Source organism: Physeter macrocephalus, chromosome 10 (assembly GCF_002837175.3).
Source record: "Physeter macrocephalus isolate SW-GA chromosome 10, ASM283717v5, whole genome shotgun sequence".
In the NCBI taxonomy this organism is placed as follows: domain Eukaryota; kingdom Metazoa; phylum Chordata; class Mammalia; order Artiodactyla; family Physeteridae; genus Physeter; species Physeter macrocephalus.
The window spans coordinates 69608037-69633280 of record NC_041223.1 but is presented as its reverse complement, the minus strand read 5'-3'; the positions used below and the strand labels follow the sequence as shown (position 1 = coordinate 69633280).

The 25244-nt window shown below is 39.8% G+C and overlaps 1 protein-coding gene across 1 annotated transcript; it reads right to left on the bottom strand.

Moving 5' to 3' along the window:
• Positions 1 to 283: 283 nt before the first annotated feature.
• On the bottom strand, positions 284 to 24941 carry UBE2J1 (ubiquitin conjugating enzyme E2 J1). Its single transcript, XM_024116826.3, has 8 exons — positions 24851 to 24941; positions 16536 to 16609; positions 15005 to 15136; positions 12776 to 12860; positions 12388 to 12493; positions 9666 to 9795; positions 8317 to 8436; positions 284 to 3207 (listed from the first exon to the last, which is right to left on the bottom strand). Exons 1-8 carry the CDS (start codon positions 24879 to 24881, stop codon positions 2929 to 2931), a joined length of 957 nt encoding a protein of 318 aa, XP_023972594.1. The 5' UTR covers positions 24882 to 24941; the 3' UTR covers positions 284 to 2928.
• Between the last annotated feature and the right edge of the window lie 303 nt (positions 24942 to 25244).

Sequence of the window (25244 nt, the reverse complement as noted above, 5' to 3'; positions counted from 1 at the left end):
TCCCACATGCCGCGGAGCGGCTGGGCCCGTGAGCCATGGCCGCTGAGCCTGCGCGTCCGGAGCCTGTGCTCCGCAACGGGAGAGGCCACAGCAGTGAGAGGCCCGCGTACCGCAAAAAAAAAAAAAAAAAAGGGAGGTCTCAAAGTACCAGAAAGTTTATTCATAGACAAAAAGAACAAAATGATTTCTTACTCCCCTGAAATAGGAAATTTTATGTTTTCATAGTCAAAATAATAAACAATTTTTAAAGGTTTTTAAAAAAAAGTAGTTGAGAATTTTGATGAAATTCATTTATTTCAGTAGAATAAAACTATAAGCAGCATGAAAATATAAAGTGCTACATAAAAGCCCCACAATACATAAAATTTGAAAGGTTTCATTGGTTTAAACAGTTACAGGTGAAACAGACATTATATATTTTTTCAAGCATGCTATTTTAACTACCTTGATATGTGTTATGTTGGTCAAAGGAAAAGCCATGTACCTAAATCTGAGGATTGGAGGAAGGGGTCCTAAGCCTTTACCTACCAGATCACACATCCGGTTTTGGCCTTATGCTGTAAATAAGGGGTTAAATCGGGGCTTTAAAAATAATAGTTTTCTGAAGAGCCCCTTTATCGGGATGTAAGAATGGCTCCAAAGACCAGTTTTGTTCATTAACTCCACAATGGGGGCCAGATTGACAACTTAAGGAGTTTTAGGCAGCAATATGAGCTGAAAGGGAAGAAGCAAAAGATATGCCACTTTCAGATACGTGTATCAGGTGCTAAAAACAAACAAACAAAAAAAACAGCACAAAGAAGGAGGTGGCCTGGCTGTTGATGGGTGAAAGAAGAGAGGCAACTCAGAGAGAAGAAGATCTGTAGAATGTGAAATCTTCTTGGCTTTATCAGTTTTAAAGTATAGACACACTCCATGGAAACATGCAACAAGATCACATAGATCGAGGCTGGCTCAGTGTGACGGAGAGGAAATGGAGGGAAGATTGTTCCTAGCACACAATTAACCTCAGGATAGGCTGAGAGAATGGGGATTTCCTTCTTCTCAGGTGATAACATTACCTGGTCTTCCCCGTGAGTCAGTGACCTCTTGCTAGGAGACCACTGACCACTGAACCAATATTTCTAATATTTTACATTCCAAACCAACACTTCAGAATGTATTTTCTCAAGGCAATAAAGTTATAAAATGGTAACCTATAATTTTCCTGACATACGAGGTCTTCATAAAGTCCTTGGGCCTTTTAGACTTTACCAACTTCAGCTGTAGATATAAGAGAAACAATCTGTAAACACTTTAAAAATGCTTATTTATTAAAATTTAAGAAAACTGTGTATTATATAATAGTATACAATACGTTCTTATTTTAGATGCAGACATAACTGGCTATAAGATGAAAACAAATTGTGTCTGATAGTTCATAGAACCAAATCCTATAAGAGCAGGAGTAAAGATTAAATTTGCCTTTAAAATCATTTTACAAATTGTTTCTATCTTGCCCATAATTTCAGTTCGTTAAAGCTACGTAAGGACTTTATAAATACCATCCCCCAAAGTATTCAAGATACATTATGGACTAAAGGATCTTGTCTAATGTGGCCTTGTCTAGAACCTAAACATGATTTACAACACTGAGTCATAAAAAAAAAAAAATTAACTTACAAATGCACTTTTAGAGCATAACCTATTTGAAAGCTGGGGACTGCCTGTATTTAAAAATTAAATCTTCATTAACAATACTCTCAAGAGTGCCCTCAATGCTGCTCCTGAACATGCTGAAGGTAATGTTTTTCTGTGATTATATGTTCTCACCAGGCATTATATATGATGATAAAATTATCTACTAGACTCTGTGGAGATAGCACTAAGTTACATGCTGATTTATTGATCAATATATCAATAAACATATTGATATATATTGATATATTGATTTTGCGCTGAAAATTATCTCTTGGGCTTTGATTAGGTGGGCAGTTCTAATTTCTATCACTGTTACATGGGCCCTGAGCTTTTATATTAAAATGGTACATGAAATATTTCAATATAATGATATTCCTGGAATAATTAAATTTATAGTGATTATAAAGCTAGGCATATAATACACTCAAAAGATATACAATTCAAAGTACAGCAAACATTCAGATCTTAAGATCCTCCCATTTAACTTGTGGAAGAAAATCAAGCAATTTCCTGGCTTGGATCCTTCCTTCCTTAAATCAAAGCTCTATGGAGGGCTGTTTTCCTTCTTTCTTTTAAAATCTTGTGTGTGAACTGGAGAGAAGGGGATAACAGCATATCAAAGTGGTTACAAAGCATTATTCCCTCTTCAAGTAACATACAATAATAATGATGTAATCTCATTTCCTCAGAAATGTTTGACCAAAATAGTTTACTTTCACCAAAGAATGTTTAGGATACAGTCAGTCACAGAATGGGCAATTCCAGTATGTCTCATATGAATACATTTTAAGCAAGCTATTTGAGGGGTTTTATTTTCCCTTTTTTTTCAACTCTTATCCCTATATCATTCTACATTAAGTAGAAACAGAGTACTCAATAAATGGTATTGAGTAACTAGTAATACTCATTGGAACTTAAAATACCATTTTTTATCCAAAAATTTTAAAGGGCTATACAGGAAAGTATCACAAATTTACATAAAGAGAAGCTGAGGCATAAGAAACAACAATAAGTTATTTCCCTGTAAAGCAGGTCATATAGAGAGACAAGGGACTTTGACTTCCAGTCCCTTATACTAAGCAGGACACAGTCTGAATGTCTAGCTATATTTATACTGAAATATAAGGATCAAAAAAGGAATGAAGGGTAAATACAAAATAATCTTTTTGTAAACAATTCTTAGATTATACCCAATGCAGAATGTTTAATGAAGTAGCTGAGTCACAGCTCTTAAGACACAAAACAATATTATAACTCAAAGTCAAATATGTACTCATTGGCCAGATATATTCGTCGGAATATAAGAGCTGCCAATGCCAAAGTCAAGATGACAATCAGTACAGCGGATCCGCCATGATCAGTGTGGTGGTCTCTTGGCGGCCGGCCCTGGGTCACAGCTGGTGAAGTAGACGACCTTCTCTGACCCTGCTGCTGGGCCCGGCGCTGTCGAGGGCTCATGGAGGTATCCTCAGCTACAGGTTGGGCAGGTTGTTGAAGGGACGCTGCTAAGGTGTTCTGGACGCCACACTATGAAATTTTAAGAAATTTTGTTTGAAATTGGCAAAGAACAATTTCATACGGGCTCTTCAACAGCACACGGAATCTCCGAGCGCTAAATATGACTAAGGGTAAAACTACCAAGAATTCTCTGAATGCTGAGATTAGTAATTCACCCCCAGGAATAAGCCAGCAACACAATTTATTCTGAGTGCTCACCAGGTAGAGGAGGGATTTACCAGCAACAAATAAGACAAGGACAGAGTTTGCCCATATTCTCCATAGACTGCTTTGTACTCTCCTCCAGCAGCAATTCAAACAGTATCTGCTAGGCATCTGGGTACCTCCCTTCTTCCAGGAGACTCAAGGAGGGAAGGAATTTGATTCCCACTTCTACATAAAAATTTGCCACATTCTAAATGGCAAAAAAGGGCAACTCGCAACAGTGTTATTCCCCCAGTGTTATCTTACTACATCAACAATCAGAGAACACAGGAAATAATTTCAAACCATATGTTCTTCATAATAATATTGTTATAAAAAATAGGTGTGGGGGGCTTCCCTGGTGGCGCAGTGGTTGAGAGTCCGCCTGCCGATGCAGGGGACGCGGGAGCCTTAAGATGAATCAGTCTCTGCATTCAGAAACTGATTCATCTTAAGGCTTTGATTTTTTTTTTTTTTTTGTGGTATGCGGGCCTCCCTCTGTGTGGCCTCTCCCGTTGCGGAGCACAGGCTCCGGACGCGCAGGCTCAGCGGCCATGGCTCACGGGCCCAGCCGCTCCGCGGCATGTGGGATCCTCCCAGACCGGGGCGCGAACCCGGTTCCCCTGCATCGGCAGGCGGACGCGCAACCACTGCGCCACCAGGGAAGCCCAAAGGCTTTGATTTTAAACATGTTGTTTTTGCCATTAGTTTTAGGGGAGAACACTATCCTGCCCATATACCTGACTAAAACAGGGAGTCTTATCATTACTAGGCTGGCTTCGCCACTTCATAGATGTGTGACCCTAAGCAAGTTATTTAACCTAAGACTCAGCTCCCTCTCCTGTACAAGGATACTATCCAGTTCAGTAGTTGTGAAGATTAAACAGGATAATGATATAAAGTGCTTAGGATACACAATTGCTTATTAAATGTTAGTCATTATTAATATTACTATCGATATATCCCTTTGAAGACTCCAGATTTAGGTAACAAAAAAAGTCATGACTATTTAGGACTGCTTTTCAGAACTTGATTTAGTGCTGCTTTTCAGAACTTTATTAGTATGATTATTTGTAGTTGAAGGACTAATTGGACTAAATTTTGGTGGTTCATATTGAACTGCAGATGGAGAATCAAGTTGGCCTTAGCATCTTCAAAATGCCATAGGTTTGGTGGTAGGACTTTTAAATCTCTGCTGTTTGCCTAAACTTGTTCAAACACACATATCACAGAATGAAGACTTACGTCATAATAGTTTCCATTTCCTTCATTAAGATGAAGTGATATTTCTGGGAACGTAAAAGTATGTGACGTTTATATTTAATAAAATTACATTTAAATATATATAAAAAAATCACAGTCACAGATAAGTCCCTTGTTATACATACATATATATATATATATACACATATATATATATATATACACATATATATATATATATAAAAGCTTTTCTATAGTAACCTAGAATAGCATCTGGGAGGGAGTTTTGTGTTTGCTTTCTAACACAAAATGAAACGGCTTATTCAGAACCTCAATCCCTGGGAAGAAGAAAAAAGTCTGACAGACTGGAAAAACATAAAACGACCATCAGTAATGTTCCCATTTCTACATAGCTAAAAAATCTGCATCAAATAAACAGATGGCCTGATGTTATCTGCTGTATTTAGACTTTGGGCAATCTCTCACCCCCTCAAGGCTAAAAAAACATACCTTATCTGGGATTTGATGTATAACATCTCAGTGAATTTATATTACACTTGCATGTAAAGCAGCTACCCTCAGCCAAAACGAGGTTTCAGTTACTTCCACAGTGATCAAATTATATAATCACACTCTGAGATAATCTGTATGTAAATGTAGTTAAGAGCTAAATTTGCAACTGTATGCAATTTTATTTTTTTAACCAGAATTGGTATCAATTACCTATACCTACGAAAAAGAGTTCTGCTTTATGTACTTTAAAATCAAAATGGGTGGTGATCATTTTGTAATGTATAGAAATATCAAATCACTATGCTGTGCACCAAACTAACGTAGTGTTGTAGGTAAATTAAACTTCCAAAACAAACAAACTCATAGAAAAAGAGATCAGACTTGGGATTACCAGAGACAGGGGCCTGGGGGTAGGGGAAATGGATGAAGGTAGTCAGAAGGTACAAACTCCCAGTTATAAGATACATAAGTACTAGGGATGTCATGTACAATACGATTAATAGAATGAACACTGCTCTTTGTTATGCGTGAAAGTTATTAAGAGAGGAAATCCTAAGAGTTCTCATCACAAGGAAGAAATATTTTTTTCTTTTTTCATTTATTTTGTATCTCTGAGATAATGGATGTTCACTAAACTTATTGTGGCAATCATTTCATGGTGTATGTAAGTCAGATCACTATGCTGTACACCTTTAAACTTATAGTGCTGTATGTCAATTATATTGCAATAAAACTGGAAGAAAAAATAAGAAAAAAAATCAAAATGGAAAAGACTACTGTAATAACAAAACTACTGTTTGTGCAATCTAATTTACTAAACTTCTTGATTTCTTTATCTGTATTCCTAGTATTTTTTTAAAGTGCCAATCCTAAGATTCATTTATTCAACCAACAAATACCGATTGACCATCTACTATATACAAGGCACTATGCCAAGCACTAGGGATATCGTGCAGTAGAAACACAGCCCTGATCCTCAAGGAGCCTACATTCTGGGAAGGGAGACAGACAATAAATAACTAAGTAAAAAATAAATTACAACTGGAATAAGTATAACTGGAATATGCAACAGGAGACTTGACATAGATTTAAAATAGACTAAAGACAGATTTAAATACATCACAAGTATTAGGAGACTGTCCTTATAGGTGAAAAAAGATTACTACCCTCCTCCTCTCTCTAATAGGATGGTTCTATTTTTTAAAAAACTATTTATGATATAAAAAAAAATTAGATGGCTTCCCTGGTGCCACAGTGGTTAAGAATCCGCCTGCCAATGCAGGGGACACGGGTTCGAGCCCTGCTCCCGGAAGATCCCACATGCTGCAGAGCAACTAAGCCCGTGTGCCACAACTACTGAGCCTGCGCTCTAGAGCCTGCAAGCCACAACTACTGAGACTGCGTGCCACAACTACTGAAGCCTGCATGCCTAGAGCCTGTGCTCCGCAGCAAGAGAAGCCACTGCAATGAGAAGCCCTCACACCGCAAGGAAGAGTAGCCCCCGCTCGCCGCAACTAGAGAAAGCCAGCGCACAGCAACGGAAGACCCAACGCAGCCAATAAATAAATAAATAAATAAAATCTATAAGATAAATAAATAAAAAACTATTAGAATTCTAAAGGTGAAAAGTAATCTGAATTTTTTAAAAATACTGCAAGCTAAAACATTTACTGACTAAAATTAATTCACTATATCTCTCTGTAATTCATGAAATTACATGGGCAACACCTAAAAATGATTTAACTCTTAGCATGCACTTTTTTCTTATACTTCCATCTCCAGTCCCCCAAAAACTTCCTTTAGAGCACCCTCTCCCCTGCTTTCTCCAATCAAGTTCTTTCTGCCCATCTCACTCTCTGAATGGGAGAAGACCACTCAGTCCCACTTTATAATAAGTATTCCTGAGTAAAAGGATTATCTGTATTTGCCCAGCTTCTATTTCAATTTTCCTGACCCCTTAAAATCCTCTATAAACGGGACAGGGGGGAAAGATGTGGCTACTCAACCAAACAATCTGTTATGAAAAAGACAGTTCCTCTCTTACATGTAGGAAGGAGGGACTTCCCTGGTGGTGCAGTGGTTAAGAATCCGCCTGCCAAGGCAGGGGACACGGGTTCGAGCCCTGCTCCAGGAAGATCCCACATACTGCGGAGCAACTAAGCCCGTGCACCACAACTACTGAGCCCACGCTCTAGAGCCCGTGAGCCACAACTACTGAGCCCGTGTGCCACAACTACTGAAGCCCACGTGCCTAGAGCCCGTGCTCCACAACAAGAGAAGCCCATACACCGCAAGGAAGAGTAGTGCCTGCTCGCCACAACTAGAGAAAGCCCGTGCACAGCAATGAAGACCCAATGCAGCTAAAAATAAATAAATAAATTTATTTAAAAATTTAAAAAAAGAAAGGAAAGTCAATGTTTTCCCCCATAATACTAATTATTTAGCAACAATACAGTCACAGTTTCTTAATCAGTCTCTCCAACGAGCAAAGCCCGCTAATGTTTAGACAATAGGTCAGGGCACAACTAATAAGACCCATAGCATCCGTGTAATCTTTCATTCAATAATTATTTATTAGACACTTACTATGTACAAGGGAGCACCGTCCAACAGAACTTTTTGAGATGATAATGTTCTGTATCTATGCTGTCTAATACAGTAGCCACTAGCCACATGTGGCTCTTGAATACTTGAAATGTAGCCAGTGTGACTAAGGAACTGAATTTTTAATTTAGTTTCATTCTGAATAAGGTAAATTCAAATTTAGATAGTCACATGTGGCTAGTGGCTACTGTACTGGACAGAGATGGTCTAAGGCAAATCTTTGACTCCAGGCCTTTAAGTCAGTGCCTTAATGCAGCTTAACGAACCTTCCAGAGATACAGTGCCTATTTAGAAAGCAGCTAATGCATGTATATTTTGTTTCATTCAGAGTCTAGCACTATATTGAAACTAACTTTTCAGAAAAGTCATAAAATTCTGGAAGGACAATAGGACCTAAAATTTGTTTAGTCCATCCCCATTTAACAAAAAAGAAGGCTCAGAAGATATGAATAACTTGCTTAAGATACTATAATTCACTAGAGGGAGAGCTAGGCTAGAACCCAACTGTTAGGAGAACCAAAATATTCCGATATTTCATCTAGATATCGCCTCTTCTACTGCAAATAATGACAATGGTATAGATATAGATACAGATATAAAAGACAAGAGCCATACCGATGTACTTGCAGTAGCACCCTGGAATGTTGTAGGTATATCATCCTGTAAATCGTTTAGTGAAAAAGAGTGGTTTAAGTCCGACTCAGTGATAGTCTTTCCAGATGAATTGACTTCTGCCTATAAAAAAAAGATACACCTAAGAGCAGTGTCACAAGAGGAGATGTACAGAATAACCCACAACCTACTAAGTCCTCTCCTGGATTTATTTTAATTAGTACTTTAACATCAACTAGTCAGTTAAGCTCTGAGCATTCATTTGTGTCCAATACTGTGCTAGATATTTAAGGAAGAGTAGACAATACCTATTCTCAAGGAGCTGTTACTTGGTGAGGAACAAAACTAACACTCCTGGTTCACAATCCCCTCCAAAAAGCTCTAAAAACTAAAGTTTTTTGTAATTTTCAAGCAAAGTCTGACATGTGAGGCTATTAACAGTCTTGATCGCACATTACTGTAAATATTCCCAGGTTTGCTGATGAGATATTAATAGACTTGATTATGGGGTGCTGCCCTAGATCCCACTATGGATGTTAGTACAGGTTTAATATTTCTAAAATCTGAAATTCTGATGTACAAAAGACATCTGGCCCTAAGATTTTCAGAGAAGTAATGTTAAGTACAATAGGAATCCTCAGAAGGAAGAAAACAACCAACACTTATTAAGCACCTCCTCTTCCAGGCACCGCAGTAAAATAGAAGGGAAAATTTCTCCCAAGAACTGGACATGGGAGGATATACAAGATGTAGAGAGGGGAGAAAAGGGAGGAGGCAGCATGTTGCTTAAGGCAGGTTGACTTTTTTTGATGGAGCTAAAAATTAAATTCCAGAAGTAATTATATGCAGAGCAAAAGGATGAGAGACATGTCAAAATATTAATAACAGCTATTTCTTGGGGATGGGATTATGCATGATTGTTATTTTCTTCTTATTGTTTATCTATATTTTCTATAATAATAGTTAAAATTTATTAAGCACCAGAGACAGTTCTAAATGCAATACATTTAAATGAGCATTAACTCAATTCTCATAAGAATACTACAAGTACCATTATTATTCACAGATAAGAAAAAGGTACAATGTAAGTAATATGCCTGATATCCTACCACCAATAAGCAGCAAAGCTGAGATTTGAACCCTGGCACAGTATACCAGAGTCTAAGTTTTAACCATTACTATGCTATAATAATAATGCTGCTTCTGTGAATATATATTATTAGTTTTGTAATAAGAAAAATTACTTGTAAAAACCTCAGTGAGACAGAACTACATTTCTTTACTTTCTGTCCAAAAGTTGGCAATAAACAAAAGGGCTACAGAATTAGAATTTATTTACAAATTTAGAGTACCTTAAAACTGATTTGTCTAGCCAGTTCCTTGGCTTCTTGGTCAGCCTGACTTGAATCACTTCCAGATTTTAAAGGCAACAGGACATCCTTCATGGCAAAGCCACATCCCTCACAACAGAAATCTTGTGATCTGGTAAGAAGTAATTTTTTGATGGGTATAAATCAAATACTTGAAAGTTAATCCAAGACACTCAAATACTGAATGATTAAATTTAAAAGCTCACTCAACAATTCCGTATCACACTCATCTATATGCAAATTAGACAATTTTGGCAATAATTATAGTTCTGAGACAAATACACAAGTTAAACTGTTTTTTAAAAAAATCCATGTCAGGGGGCTTCCCTGGCGGCGCAGTGGTGGAGAGTCCGCCTGCTGATGCGGAGGACGTGGGTTCGTGCCCCGGTCCGGGAGGATCCCACAGGCCGCGGAGCGGCTGGGCCCATGAGCCATGGCCGCTGAGCCTGTGCGTCCGGAGCCTGTGCTCCGCAACGGGAGAGACCACAACAGTGAGAGGCTCGCGTACCGCAAAAAAAAAAAAAAAAAAAAAAAAAATCCATGTCAGTTATACCTCAATTTTAACAATCTGAAATTTAAAAAAAACAAAAACTAGGGCTTAGATTTCATTTTTTCCTAACACACTGCCTAAATAAAGTAAGCTTTAGATCTGTAAGACAAAACATATAAATTGTTTAACTACACTATCCTCAAGATCACACATAACAAGTCTATGTAAAAAGTCCATTTTAAAGCTCAAATCGGGAATTCCCTGGCAGTCCAGTGGTTAAGACTTGGCACTTTCACTGCTGTGGGCCCGGGTTTGATCTCTGGTAGGGGAACTAAGATCCCACAGGCCATGCGGTGCAGCCAAATAAAAACAAATTTTTTTAAATAAAATAAAATAGAATTTACAGATATTTCCAAGGAAAAACTCACAAACCCTACTCATCAAAATAGTAGTACAACTTGAAAGATCAGAGAACTTGTAGAAAATCCAGACACTGAAATTCATCATTCATTATAATAATCAGAGGCTCAAAATAAGCCTGCTAACTAGACTATTTCCTAATATTAATTTGTTTCTGTATGTTTTTTTCTTCTTTGTATGACTGGAAGTAAATGTGTATAAAATGCAGAAATATATATTGTTACATTGCTGAACTTTTAAAAAAACTATTTTGTCCTACTTCTAGTTCAACAAAATAAGAGTCTTAGATCTTGAAGAATATACTACTTATAACTTCATGTAGACAAAATATATGTAAAACTTGTATTAATTTAGTGTTTATTGATGAATGTTCTTTGTTTCACCAGAAGTAGCACTGCTGTCCATATCCTTTGAGAATCAGTTGTATCCAAATTATTTACCTTAAAATGTGTTCACTTTTAACTGAGAAGTCAGATGAAGTTTAAAGGAGAAAGTTTATTTTTAATATATTAGTATTAGTTTATCCACAAGGACAGTATGCTACCATGGTTGAATGCAAAATCATGTTTTAGAAAGCCTGTATCACAGACTAAGAACCTAGAATATATAGAGTGAGAAGTCTAAACAAAAAGTTTTTTGGTTTTTTTTTTTTTTTTTACTTTGTACATGAAATGAACTGGATGGAAGTATCAAGATAGAAAGTCGACATAGGAAATCAAAACAAATGCTATGTACTCCAAGTACATATTATAGTTTGTGAATAGTAGCTGCAAGGTATATACCAAACTTGGGAATAAGGTTTAAAAAGAAAAGTTGCTGATAAAACAGGGAGTCTATCAAATCTTCCCGAGGCTAAAGTCTATCTGATTTAACAAACATCTATGGAGGGCCATTCTGGGCTGTGCTAGGGTAAGATATACTACAATTTAATTAACATAATAGGTCTGAAAGGTGGTAGGCAGCAAAGTCCAGAACAGGACAATGATCAAAATCAAGAATTAGTTTTAGCACTACTCAAAGGAGAGGCTACTCTGAATCTAATGACTAATCTGGGTTATACAGACAGAATGTACTTGAAAAAAACCAAGAAGGCAATACCACTGGGAAACTACAACTTGATAAAGAAAATCTTTGCTTTATTCCAGATCATTTATTGAGAACTTGCTATGTGGCAGATGCTACAGATACAAAGATGATAAAATGGATTCCCTCCCTGCCTTCAAGGAGTGTTTAAACTTTTGTGGAAAGCTACATACATATCATTACTCTGGCTCTTTTCAATCTGTAAAACTGCCCAAGTGGAGATAAATGACCAGTACTATCTTCTAGAAGGTATCGCTCATCGTAGGTTGATATTATCAACTAATTTTTTTTTTTTTTTTTTTTTGCGGTACGTGGGCCTCTCACTGTTGTGGCCTCTCCCGTTGCAGAGCACAGGCTCTGGACGCGCAGGCTCAGCGGCCTTGGCTCACGGGCCCAGCCGCTCCACGGCATGTGGGATCTTCCTGGACCGGGGCACGAACCCGTGTCCCCTGCATCAGCAGGCAGACTCTCAACCACTTCGCCACCAGGGAAGCCCTATCAACTACTTTTTAAAACTAGATAGCATGAAACAAATTCTTTAAAGTCTGGTCGCCCCTGGGGAAATTGATAAAACTGAATTTCTGAAATAGCAAAACTAAGACTAGATCCTGTAGAACCAAGGTGAGTCACAAAGAGACAGAGCCTATCTCCTAGTAGCCATTATCCAGAACAGTATTCAGATCGTAACGAATAAGGAAATGCAAAACTTACTTTTTCGCAAGGGCTCTTCTTTCCTCAGGTGTGTAATCTAGAGAACCTATGGCTCCCTCTCCTTTTGTTGGCATAAACCCAATGATGGCTAATAATGCTGTTCTTACTGAAATAAAAAGTAAACATCAATCTAAGTTGCTCTGTAAAAGGAACTGGGTTTACTCTGGAAAGAGAAAAAGAAAAGACTCATAGGCTTTCACTGAAGAGGTAGAAGTAGGGGACTGTATTAAAATGATGCAAAAATCTAGACAAGGAAAAGAATTTTATTATTTATTCAATAATATCAAATTATTTATCCAAAAGAGCTTCAACCTCAAGAGAGTACTATACATTATTATTATGAATTGACTAAAGTTATATAAGATTTATATTCACTTTAAATACTCACTACTCCATGAAGGCTGCCAAGTTTCAGGATGATGTCCCGAGATGCTCAAACAGATTTTCTTGCCTACTTCAAATCGTCCATTAGCCTTAGGAATAAACAGGGTATTTTAAAAGTTATACATGTGTGTGTTTAATGTTTTATACTTTAAAGTATAAATATATTTTATATATAAAGAACTTTTAAAGATAATTTTTTAGAGAATTTTAAAAGGATGGAACCTCCAAGGGGATACAGATTTTTGTCCTCTTACAGATACTCCACAAATATTTGCTGGATTCTGAATGAATAATAAAAGCTGTTTTTAGAAGTTGTAGCAGCTTTGTGAAACTGAGTTGCACAAGTGACATCTAAATAATTGACATATAAAGATGTCCTGATGTCCTCCTCTGTGCCTAGTATGGTGCTAGACTCTGGGAAGGATCTAAAAGAGAAGAAACTAGATACTGGGGAGGAAGGCTCTGAAATGGGAGTGATTCTCAGAAGGATAATGCAATTTCATACAGGAACACAGAAGTGAAAGATGAGAGAGAATGATTTCAGTTTTGTCTTGGCAGAAGAGCTACTGATGATGTCCGGCAGGCAGGCAGAAATACAGACATGCTGGTATCAGAAGAAGATAATACATTTCTGGTACCTGACTTTCACAGAGGTGATCGTTGAAACCATTTCATAGAAATAAGAGGAAAAAGCTGTAGTCTGAACTCGTAGACTATCCATACTTAGGGGAAGGATAGGAAAAAGAGACATGAAGTTAGAATGTAAGTTCCACGTGGGCAGAGAATTTGACTTATTCTCTGCCACACCCACAGGGTGCAAGACACATGTTTAATAAATATTTGTTATGAAGGCTGGAGAAGACTTTTCAAAAGAGAGGAAGTGAATCAGAAAGAGTTAAGTACTGAAAACCGGTACAAAGACGACATCATCGGTGAACAGCTGCTGCCCCACTGCCCCCCACCAGTTTCCCCACGCACCAGCCCTCCCTTCAGACCACCTGGCTCTCCCCACGATCCAGCAACTAAAAGAAGAGAAGGGCCCCTCCAGGGCCTCCTGCTCCAGCCCTACTGCCAGCATTAACAATTCTCAACAACACCTAGTGTTTAGTAAGCACCTTCTATATGCCAGGAACTTTATAGTGTGATTATATTTACCATACACATCCCTTTTGACAAATGAGAAAACTGAATTTCAAAGAGATTATGCAACCTGCCCATGGTGTAATGGAAACCACGCTGGCCAGAATCCAGGGCTATTGGCTCTAAAACTAATGCTCTTTCCACTACATCAAACACTATAAGTAAAAGCAACATTAATTTGGTAATGATGAATATCTTTTCTTTTACCATTTGCTATCCCCATGTGTATCAGATGTTTAACTTAAACTCAGATGGAATAGGATGAAGACTGAGAAGATGTGGTGAGATTTCTCCAACTGGTCTCTGAGACTGGTGTAGTAAGCCTGTTTAAACAGGGTGCTATGTGTGGGAACCAGAACACAACGGGCTACACTAGAGTTAGCATGTCTTGAAGGTTATCAGAAGAGAAAAATAAGACTGCAGCTTAAAGTGGTAGCAGAGATACGGGAAGGTTTTTGTGTTTTATTTTTGCTTCTTTCAAGGTCAGGGGATAATTAAACACACATAAATGAAAGGAAATGAAGGAAGAAAAGCTTAACACTTAAGAGAGGAATTTACTGATGGAATAATGTCCCAGGAAATAAAAGAGAAAACTGGATCAACAGCTTTCCTTTACAGGGAGATAAAATATGTGAAGATGGAGAGAAATTCTAAGATATAAATAGTAATAACATAGCTAACATTTACTGAGGACTGTGTCAGTTCTTATTCTAAGAGCTGCACGAGGAAACTCAAGAACAAAGCATAAGAAAGCTGAGAAACTGAAGGAGATAACGTGATTAAGAGGTACAATCACAGTAACTACCCTTTCTTGAGTACTTACCATGTGCCAGCCTAGCACTTTGCATACAATTAATTCACTGAATCCTAACAACCACACTATGGCAATTAGCATCATAGTACTTCTCAGATGCTTCAACTTCCTAGGAATTTTTTTCCAGAAAAAAATACAGTCCAAGGTCTGGTCTCCAAAAGCAAAGTTATAATAATAATGGTCCACTTTATTTCTTAATGAAAATGAGTATGCATACACACTTTACAGCCACCAGGAAGAGTTACACCAGAAGCATTCCAAAAAGTCAAGAATTCTTACCGTTAGGAGAATAATGCTTGGTGGTTTCATGGGATACTCTGGTGGCAGTACTATTCGTCCATGATAAACTCCTCCATCAAAATCTGAATCTGGGGGCCCTCTAACTGTGAAGTGCCATTCAAAAAGGTTATCCTGAACAAAAACAATAACCAACAAGGAATCAATAACATTAAAAAGTTGGATTTTTTTTTATCAGTATTAGAAACATGGGTGAGAAAAATTAACTTTTTATATTATTGCTAGAACAGTTCCTAATGCACACAATGTCTCAAGTATAAAAGTTACAAATAAAAGCTATTAAATCTAGTTTTCATGTCCCATAAGAGCTAAAATGTTTTTAAACAAATGCATTTTAAAACATCTGAGCATTGTTATATAGTCATAAATAAGATTATAAATTTACATATTTCCTATTACTTTAGCTCCATTTATTTTCTCTGAAAAATCTCTTCTGGAGCCCTGAAGTTTTAATCTGGACTAATTGCTTTCTTGACACATTCCAAAATTCTTCACTTGAATGTCTTCTAGGTTTACTGGAATCTCAATCTTCCTCTGTATTTATTTGTTGTTGTTTGTTTTTTTGGTTTTTGCATTATTTTTATGTGGTTTATTGTCAACTATGTGCCTCTGAAAGGAATACAAGGAAGAAAATCTATGTTCTGGTATGTCTGAAAATATATTTATTTTGAGTTCATGCTTGATTGTTCTCTGGATGGGGATTTAATTAATTAATTAATTAAAAAATCATTTGATCTAAAACAAAGATTATAGACTTAACTGTAAATTAATCCTTATATCCTAATTAGTGATAATTATTATTTATATAATCAAATAATTTAGTATGAATTTGGATTGTTTTAGCAAACTTTTAAAAATTATCCCTCATAGATGCCTAAAAGCTCTTTAGTAAGTGGTCAGTAATATTAACACATAGGCTGTTAACATCATCTTACAGTTAACCACGTACTTCATAGCTTGCAAAATGCTTGCACATATTATCACATCTTATTCTCACTATTACCATGAAAACCAGATTGGGCACATTTAAATACCCTCCTTTCACAGACGGAAAGACTGAAGAGAGGTAGAGATGTTCGTACAAAAAGCCCAAACTAGCTGTAGAGACCCCTCAAGGGGCTAAGTCTTCCACTTGCAGAGTCTGGAGTTCTTTCCACTTTCCCTCCTGAGGGAAGACCTAAAATTAATTTAGTATCTGAGGCCCACTTTATAGAGACCAGAAATCTGCTTCTTCTAAAATGTCTGATTCTGAATGGCTAATAGAAATACTCAGTGTACACCTGAAACTAACACATTGTAAATTAAATATACTTCAGTTTTTTTTAATGGTTAAAAAAAAAAAGTAAAAAAAAACCCACAAAAAACTCAGGAACTATAGGGAATAAAATATGTCAATAAAGCATATCAAACACATTTGTAATGATTCAAAGCAATGAAAAAACAATTTTAAGAAACTTGTTTAAAATATTAAAGTATTAAAATACATATGTAGAAGACAGAGATAGAAACTAACCTCTAAAGGCTGTGCATGATAATGATCTGTTGGATCTTTCAATTCTGCTGCTTCTTTCATTAAACGTTTAACAGCTAAAATAAAATTCACAAGATAGAGACATTTAAAATTTACTTTTCTAAGTGATTAGCACAGATTTACAAACCTAATGAAAAAGTTCCTACTTCAACAAAAAATGTGTAGAGGACTTGTTCAACAGAGCATATCATTTAATTATGGGATAACAGTAATAATGGTGGGGAGGAAATGGTAGCTAGGCACTAGAAGAGTTACACGTTAAATTAAATATATAGGGAAGTCTCATAAAGTCACTATTTTTATTTAGTAAGTACTTATAGGAAGTAGCACTCAAACATTAATTCATGGAATCCTCAAAACAACTCTATGAGATAGGTGCGATTTTTAACCCCATTTTCCAGATGAAGAAACTGAGACGTGGAGAAATTATATAACATGTCCAAGGTCACACAGCTGATAAATGACAGAGCTAGGATTCCAACACAGGCAGTCCAACTCTACCTTGTTAGAATATTTAACAAAAACGTGGCCTCTGGAACTCATGCTCATGAACAGTAAACCCCCTATATCCTCAACCTCTTGGGACTTTCTACCCACTATCTTGCATTAACTTAATGGCACTGTCCCCAGAGGTCAATGAATCTCTATAGCCCTAGCTGAATTCCCTTTTGAAATGATTCTTCGGCTTAATTAAAACCTCCAATCCACTGACCCCATAACATTCTTCACCCCACCTATACCTATATTCACTTCCCTCTTCATCCACACTTTTGGCTCTTAGGAGTTCCTCTTTCATGTTCCCCTGACAAAATTTAATTCTAACTGAGCCAACTCAACCATCTTCTTTTTCTTTTTAATATTTATTTTATGTATTTATTATTATTATTTTTTTTGTCTGCGTCGGGTCTTAGTGGCACACACAGGCTCTTTGTTGTGGTGCACGGGCTCCAGGACACGTGGGCTCTGTAGATTGCCACGGATGGACTCTCGCTGAGACGGAGCTCAGTAGTTGTGGCCCACGGGCTTAGCTGCCCCGCGGCCTGTGGGATCTTAGCTGCCCAACCAGGGATTGAACCCGTATCCCCTGCATTGGAAGGATTCTTTACCACTGCACCACCAGGGAAGTCCCCCAACCACTGCGCAGGCCCAGCGGCCACGGCTCACGGGCCCAGCCGCTCCGCAGCATGCGGGACCCTCCCAGACCGGGGCACGAACCCGTGTCCCCTGCATCGGCAGGCAGACTCCCAACCACTGCGCCACCAGGGAAGCCCCTCCCAACCATCTATTTATCTGGAGTCTGTACCCAAAAAGCTGAGCATTACTGAAGGGGGTTTAAAAAGTCAGAGACAGGTACATTGATGCCATTATAGAGTTATTAACAACAATCTCCACTGGGACACAATGCCACCCTGTGTTCCTACATTTCTCCGGGAAACCTCCACCCAACCCCCTCCAACGAGTACTCCAAGACTATCTCACGCCTATTTACTCTCAATTCTCTTCCACCTCTTTCAGTTAATGCCACAGACTTTTAGCCCCGTGATCAATGACTATTAACAGCTTATGACAGTTTACAATCCTGTGTGTATCTGTACCCTCTTTCCTCCCCTATTGGTTCACAAAGGTCAATCCTTTGATTCCAGCCCCCTCACCCTCAAGATTTAGGTGCTAAAAAAATGTCAGGATACTGGTGTAGGATACAGGAGAGCAAAGCCAGGGAAACACCAGATGGCCCAAGGCTCTCCAAAACTCTGCTTGAGAACCAACTGACACAGTTCAATACATGCTATGAGAGAGGTGTGCACCAGGCGGGCACCTAACCTGAGAGCAGACAGAAGAGAAAAGGGGTCAGGTACTGACATCTGAAAGAAAGACAGTAGGAATTACCCAGCTCGGTATGAATAAGCAGAGGAAACTATAAAAGTAAATTTGTGGTGGCACAGGTTGGAACGTTACGGGGAGAGGTTAACTGAGAAGCAACTCTCACACAATACAACCAAACAGTTCGGTATGTGTCAAGACTTTTTGCATAAAATTTCATTTTAATCAAGGGTTCCTAAACTGGAAAAAAACTCTTAAGTCACCATCCTATTCCATAACTATTAATATTCTTTTCCATCTCCGACTCTGAGCTAAGCCCGATAGGCAGAGAATTTGTTCATCTGATCAGCAAATATTCATTAAGTTCATACTAGATGCTTAGCTACAACCAAAATAAAATATAGCTTCTGTTATCAAGGAGCTTATAGTCTGGGGGGAGGAGTCAATACAAATCAGCATGATAAATGCTATATTAGAAACACGCACATACATATTGAAACACGATCTCCCCCCAAGTTCCAGACACTAGGCTTTGCTCAATTCTTTGCACACAGCTCACCTTCTCTCTGCTTCAGACCTTCCTTCCTACACAGCAACTCCTCAGCTTGCACTGCGGCTCCTCCTCCCCTCCCCCACTTCATCACTGAGTCTGGCTCCCACCAGACCTTTATGAAATTGACTCAGGAAGGTCTCCCTGACACCTTCCTTTGTCCACTCTCAGAGGAGCGACTAGAGATTTCCATTTGGACAGATAAAAATCCTTGCAGACTCCTGGCAAGAGAGTGGAGAGCAGGAATGCTCTCTAAGTTATTTCGTTTGGAAACCGCTGCCCTGGATACTGGCTTGAGTCCCCTTGCTCTAAGTCCTCTTAACACCTTATAATTTTTCTTTCATAAAGTTCATCTCACTTGTGATTAACACCTGTCCTTCCTGCTCAACAACATTTACTGCATTGCAGTCTCCTCAAGGCTTAGCACACAGTAAGCTTAGCACACTCAAATATTAGCTGAAATGAATGTTACTATCTTCCCCCCAACAAAACTCTTTCCAAGGATCTGATTAAAAAGCAGTGGTTTGGGGGACTTCCTTGGAGATCCAGTGGTTAGGACTCCGTGCTTCCACTGCAGGGGGCACGGCTTCGATCCCTAGTCAGGGAGCTAAGATCCTGCAAGCCACACAGCATGGTCAAAAAAAAAAAAAGCAGTGGTTCTCAAATTTATTTGATAATGAGACAAAATCCTTCGTTCAAAGAAAGGTTTAAGGAGAACCTCAATATGTAAAACATAACATCAGGGCCAGCATGGAAGGGCCTTCAGGCTATTTATCCCCATCCGCCCATTCTACCTAAGGGGTCCACGGAAAGAGAATTGAAAGCCCCTGTTTTAGAGCTGTGTAAAAATATCACTAAGTTAATATAATTAGATATAAATAAAATCATGGAAGTTGTTATGAAGTTAATTAGTTTAACTTGATTACTGCTGTCAGCAATCAAAGATGCCAGGAAGACTGTTTTTCTTTATCCCTCATCAGCAGGCTGCAAAATGATTAAGCTGAAGAGGTCAGATTTTATGCCACTCCATAACATTATCACATTTTCTCTGCCTCTTCGTCACTCAGCTCAGTTCAACAGAGGAAAATAAACACCCAACGGATATTATGAGAGATGTATGAAAGGGTCGGAATTGCTACAGGAAAGAATTTAAAGGAACAATCATTGGCGCAACCACTAAACAAGTTGATTTTATTAGTCCACGGGCCACACAGGCACATACCATGTGAGAGACAAAGTACAAAGCCAAACAGAAGGTAAGATTATGCTAGTGTTTTTTTTTGTTTTTGCATCGGCAGGCGGACGCGCAACCACTGCGCCACCAGGGAAGCCCTATGCTAGTGTTTTTATAATCTATTTTTTCTGAAACAACATATACTATGAACACCTTCGTGAAAAAGAATGTGGACTCTGGAATTAGAGCTGCATTAAAATTCTGGCTCTGGGGACTTCCCTGGTGGCACAGTGGTTAAGAATCCACCTGCCAATGCAGGGGACACAGGTTCAATCCCTGGTCTGGGAAGATCCCACACACCGCAGTGCAACTAAGCCCGTGCGCCACAACTACTGAGCCTGCACTCTAGAGCCCGCAAGCCACAACTACTGAGCCCACGTGCCACAACTATCGAGCCCATGTGCCACAACTACCGAAGCCTGCGCACCTAAGAGCCCGTGCTCTGCAACAAGAGAAGCCACAACAATGAGAAGCCTGCGCGCGGCATCTAGAGAAAGCCCACACATAGCAATGAAGACCCAATGCAGCCAAAAATAAATAAATATATATATATATATTTTTTTTAAATATGGCTCTGATATTTTGTAGCTCTAAATCCTTGAACAAGTCACTTATAATCTTATTCTGCCTCAATGTTCATATCTGTCAAATGAAAGTCAATAATTTTGTCACATAATTCTCCTTTCCTTTTCACCCCTTCCTCTTCCCCAGGTCAGAAATGTTTTGAGATTTAAGACCCTCTCAATGATTCTCCCTGGTTCAAATCCAGACCATAAGCATATGTAGCTGGCCACACGGCATGGCTCCCTAGCTCCCCAAAAGAAATATCACTGCTATGGAATAGTCAAGATTCAAAGTACTGCCTGGAAACTAGGGCTAGAGCTTAGTCTGCCTCTCCTGATACTCCATCTCTTGCTACCACATGGATAGTGAGGAAACTTCTTCCACTCCAGCTCCTCTCTTATCTCTTTGCAAGGTTATCAGTGGAACTCTCCAACCATGGTAAGACAAGATGCGCCAGGAAAGAGAAGGAGGGTGGGCAGCACCTGCATTCCTGCTCTCGTTCCTCCTTTTCATGGAGGCCACAGGATCACTCTGGATCCAAACTCTGGGCTCTAAGGGCCTCCCATTAGCGTTCCTCACATGCCCAGGTAGCTCACTGGACTTTGGAGACAAAGTGCCAGCTAAAGGGGTCTTTTACAGGTCACTGTCTCTCGTGCATCTGATTCTTTCGGAAAGCAGCAATGACTATCTTGATATCATCCATCTCCAGGTTATCGAGGATGTGAATCCAACGTCATGCTCCCCAACCGCCTCTTCCTGCTCCCACAGTGAAGGCACTTAAGCAAATACTTAAGGACTCCTGTTTCTGCCACAAAGACCCTGCAAAGGTATCCATTCATTTAAAGAATATCGGAGCCATGGAGATAGAAGAATGACTAAGACCTGCTTCTTGTCTTCAAAAAGCTTGTAGTGAGAGAGAAAGACATGAAAACAATTACAACACAAATATTGACCAAGTATGCACAGATATAGGGACTACCTTAGTCTGCCTATGGGAGCTGGACAAGGCAGAACCTTAAAGAAGCTTGAAGAATTCATAGGAATTTCAAATGGATAAAAGGGAAGGCATTCCAAGCAGAGGTTCCAACAGGGACCAAGGCATATACCTATATGCTGCTCCATCTGGAGAATCACTCAGGCAAAATGGATAGATGGTAAAAATGCAAAGGAGCACAGGAGTGATAGGAGATGAGGCTGGTGAGGAGGGCAAGCTAAACAGTTTACTTTGAATTTAATCCACAGCTATCAGGAAGCTACTGAAATGTTTTCAATTAGGAGTGACCTAATCAGTTTTTGTTTTGTTTTAATTCATCTGGTGACAATAGTGAAGGATTAGATATATGTGACTGTGTGTATTGGCACCTGCGTGAAAATGCATGCATTTGTGTGTGTTTCAGGGTAGAGGGTGGAGTAAAGGAGTAGACCAAAGAGATCAAAGACGACGCCAGTGGATTCCCGGGTGACTGTCAAACCCTGGGTTAGGAATATTAGGGTGAGGTGCAAGTTTGGGGGAGGAGAGAAAACTGATTAGTTTGGTTTTGGGTTTTTATACCTAGGAGAGATTTTTTTGGTCTGTGGGAAATTTGGGTAAAGATGTTAAATCACCAGTAAGTTCTATGTATCTACAGCCTAGGAGAAGGGTCTAAATTGGACATTAAAGCTTGAGAATGATTAGTGTGAAGGGGCAGTAGACACCCTGGGCATGGATAGAATAACTCCTAGGTTTCTGATGGAGGTAGTGGGTGCCTTTGCACCAATCTCTTATATGCCTGCCAATCACCTGCTGAACGCAACCCATAGGGCCCTTCGAAAGAAATCTGCCACAGGAGGTTCGTTACACATAGGTCTCCCTACTTCGTACTCCGAGATCCTGCGACTTTGGCCAGAACGGACCCAAAAAGAGATCAGGGAGCCTGATGCAGAGGCAAGTACTGATACGCTAGCCAGAGGCTTATGAAGTGGTTCCACACAGAGCTCTGCACACAGCCAGAGGTCCATTCCAGAAAGATCGTAAAAAAATATGTTTTCCATTGTAAAGCAATTATACTCCAATAAAGATGTTAAAAATATATACATACATATGTTTTCCCATCTATAAAATGAACAACTTTACTGTCCATATGCTAACACACTGGTCTTTAACCAGTTATTTGTACTGTCTTAACTTAATTGTCCCATTCATACCTCTAAGACAACTCCACATCAGATAGAGAGAAAAAGTGTTATATCTCTTACATTGTGCAGCGTTTTTAAACACTTCCTTTCACACATGCATTACCCTATGAAATATTACAAGACAATAAAACAAAGGAAGGAAACATTTTCACTATGCCTCCTGCACTTATACAATAAGTCCCATATCTCATCTAATTTAGCTTTTTCATGAACTCTAAATAATCTGTATAATGACCAGAAAAGGTTTTAAAATTTTTTTTCATTTTTAGAACAGCAGCACTACCTTTGAGGAAATGAAACCAAAAAGAGGAAGCAATTTATTACACAGTAGAAGCATGTCTACCCAAGTTCAGCCAGATGACAAGTAGGTCATATAGTATAGAAACATACAACATTCTGGAGAATTTTAAATGCTTACCACAATCTCAGGTATGATAACCTAACAAAATTGAGCAAGGTCCTCTGACAACAATCTCTTGGGACCCACCAATCCTCCATTCCAAATTGTACTATTGTACATTTTCATTATTCTCTGGACATCCCACTAAGTACCTCAGCTGTCTCAAGGAACTTGATACCATGTGACCAAGGAGTCACCCTACATTTTACCCACATAGTTTTATTAAAATCTAGCACAATCTTAACAAACTAGTCATTCTACCATTTAATCTTAAAACTAAGCTTTTCTTTCCCTCTTTCTCTTTGATCTCCTTTTTTTTTTTTTTTTTTTTCCTGGTATTCTTAGGAGATGGGCTGGGGGCGGGGATTGTGAATCCACTGAACTTGAATCCTATAAATGTATTTCTTGGAGAGCCCATGGCCTTTGCCAGATTTTTTTTAAGTCTTTGCCTCCCCAAATGTTATGACCAATTCTGTAAACTTAGTTACCTAAGAACGTTTCTTAGCCTGACAGCACTCTGGTTAACAAAGCTCTGTTCAATCAGTATCCTCAGGCTTTTCTGGATTCTTTGTACGTTTTTAAGTTATTTTAAAAAATCAAGGATTCACAATTAGCTCTTTCCATGAGCATGCTAATCTTGCTGATTCTTACTGAGAAATTGCTTCTTTGGAAGGAAAAAAAAAAAACTAGCAAGGCTTGGTCAAACCATCACTAACATCCTAGGATTATCATTTGGAGCTGAAGTGTGGAGCGCCTCCCTCCTAACAAATTTATCAAGGTACAGATCGAATACCATTTATAGAACACAAAGATTCGTTTCAAGCCTGTCTTAATCTGAGAGCCGCTTACTTTTCGTGCATCTTTATGCTACATCAGAAAAGAATTTGAGGCTAGGATTGTCTGGCTGCTTCTGTGAATGCAGCACGAGCATTAAATACAGAAAGAGAAGTTTCTATGACTGAACATAGACATACATCATACTAGTCAGTATGGCAAAAATCATGGTTAGCTCTAAAGTACACGGCTCAACTAGTTTTCGTAGCTTTTTGGTTAACTGGTATAGTCCAGAACATTTCCTTTATGTCTGTAATTCTATTCGCCCCAAATGCTGCAAACAGAACGTTTAAACTAAATCCTCAAATGCGAGTGGGTCAAGCAGCTAATAAAAGTCCGGTGGCGGCGACGGAGAAGGGCTAACGACGGTGTTCAGGGCGCAGGTAGGGCGAGGGGCTGATGATCACTATTACCCAGGGCCATCACCTTTACATCTGTGCTCGGGGATGAGTTGATAACCCAGCTCTACGCGGCGAAAATGAGGGCAGGGCAGTCGCGGTGCCGAGGGGAGTCCCCAGGTTTGGTGCCGGCTCGGCAGCCCTGCTGCGCGGCCTGCACCAGCCCGGCAGGCGGCGGGCTCGCGTAGAGCGCGAAACCGGGAGCGGGGCCGCGAGCGGCGGCCGAAGCGAGGGGACGACGGCGCGGGGCCCTGGAGTCCGGGGTCACTCCTCCCTCCCGCCCACAGTGCGGCACCGCGCCCAGCCCGCAGCCCCGCTCACCCGGACTCTTCAGGTTGTAGCGGGTCTCCATGGCGGGTCGGTGTCCCGGCTCCGGCCTCCCGGCTCGCCGCCGCCGCCACCTCTCCGCGCCGCTGCCGCCCGGGTCTCAGCGCGGCTCGGACCGACCGGACCTGGCCCAGGAACCTCCGGGGACGCCGCCCAGCCCTGGCCAGGACTGCCGGCGGGGCGGGAGAGCGCGGGCAAGGCGCGGGCTCCGCAGTGGCGCGGGCTCCGCTGTAGCGCCGCCTCCTCCGCTGCTCCCCCGCCTCCCTGAGAGCTGGGCAGGCGCCGGCGCCGGCCCGGGTGTAGCTGAAGCGGGGGCACGAGATGGAGGTCAGCCTCCTCGTCTGGCCGCGGGCCCAACCCCGCCGCGGCCGCCCGGCTTGCGTCACCC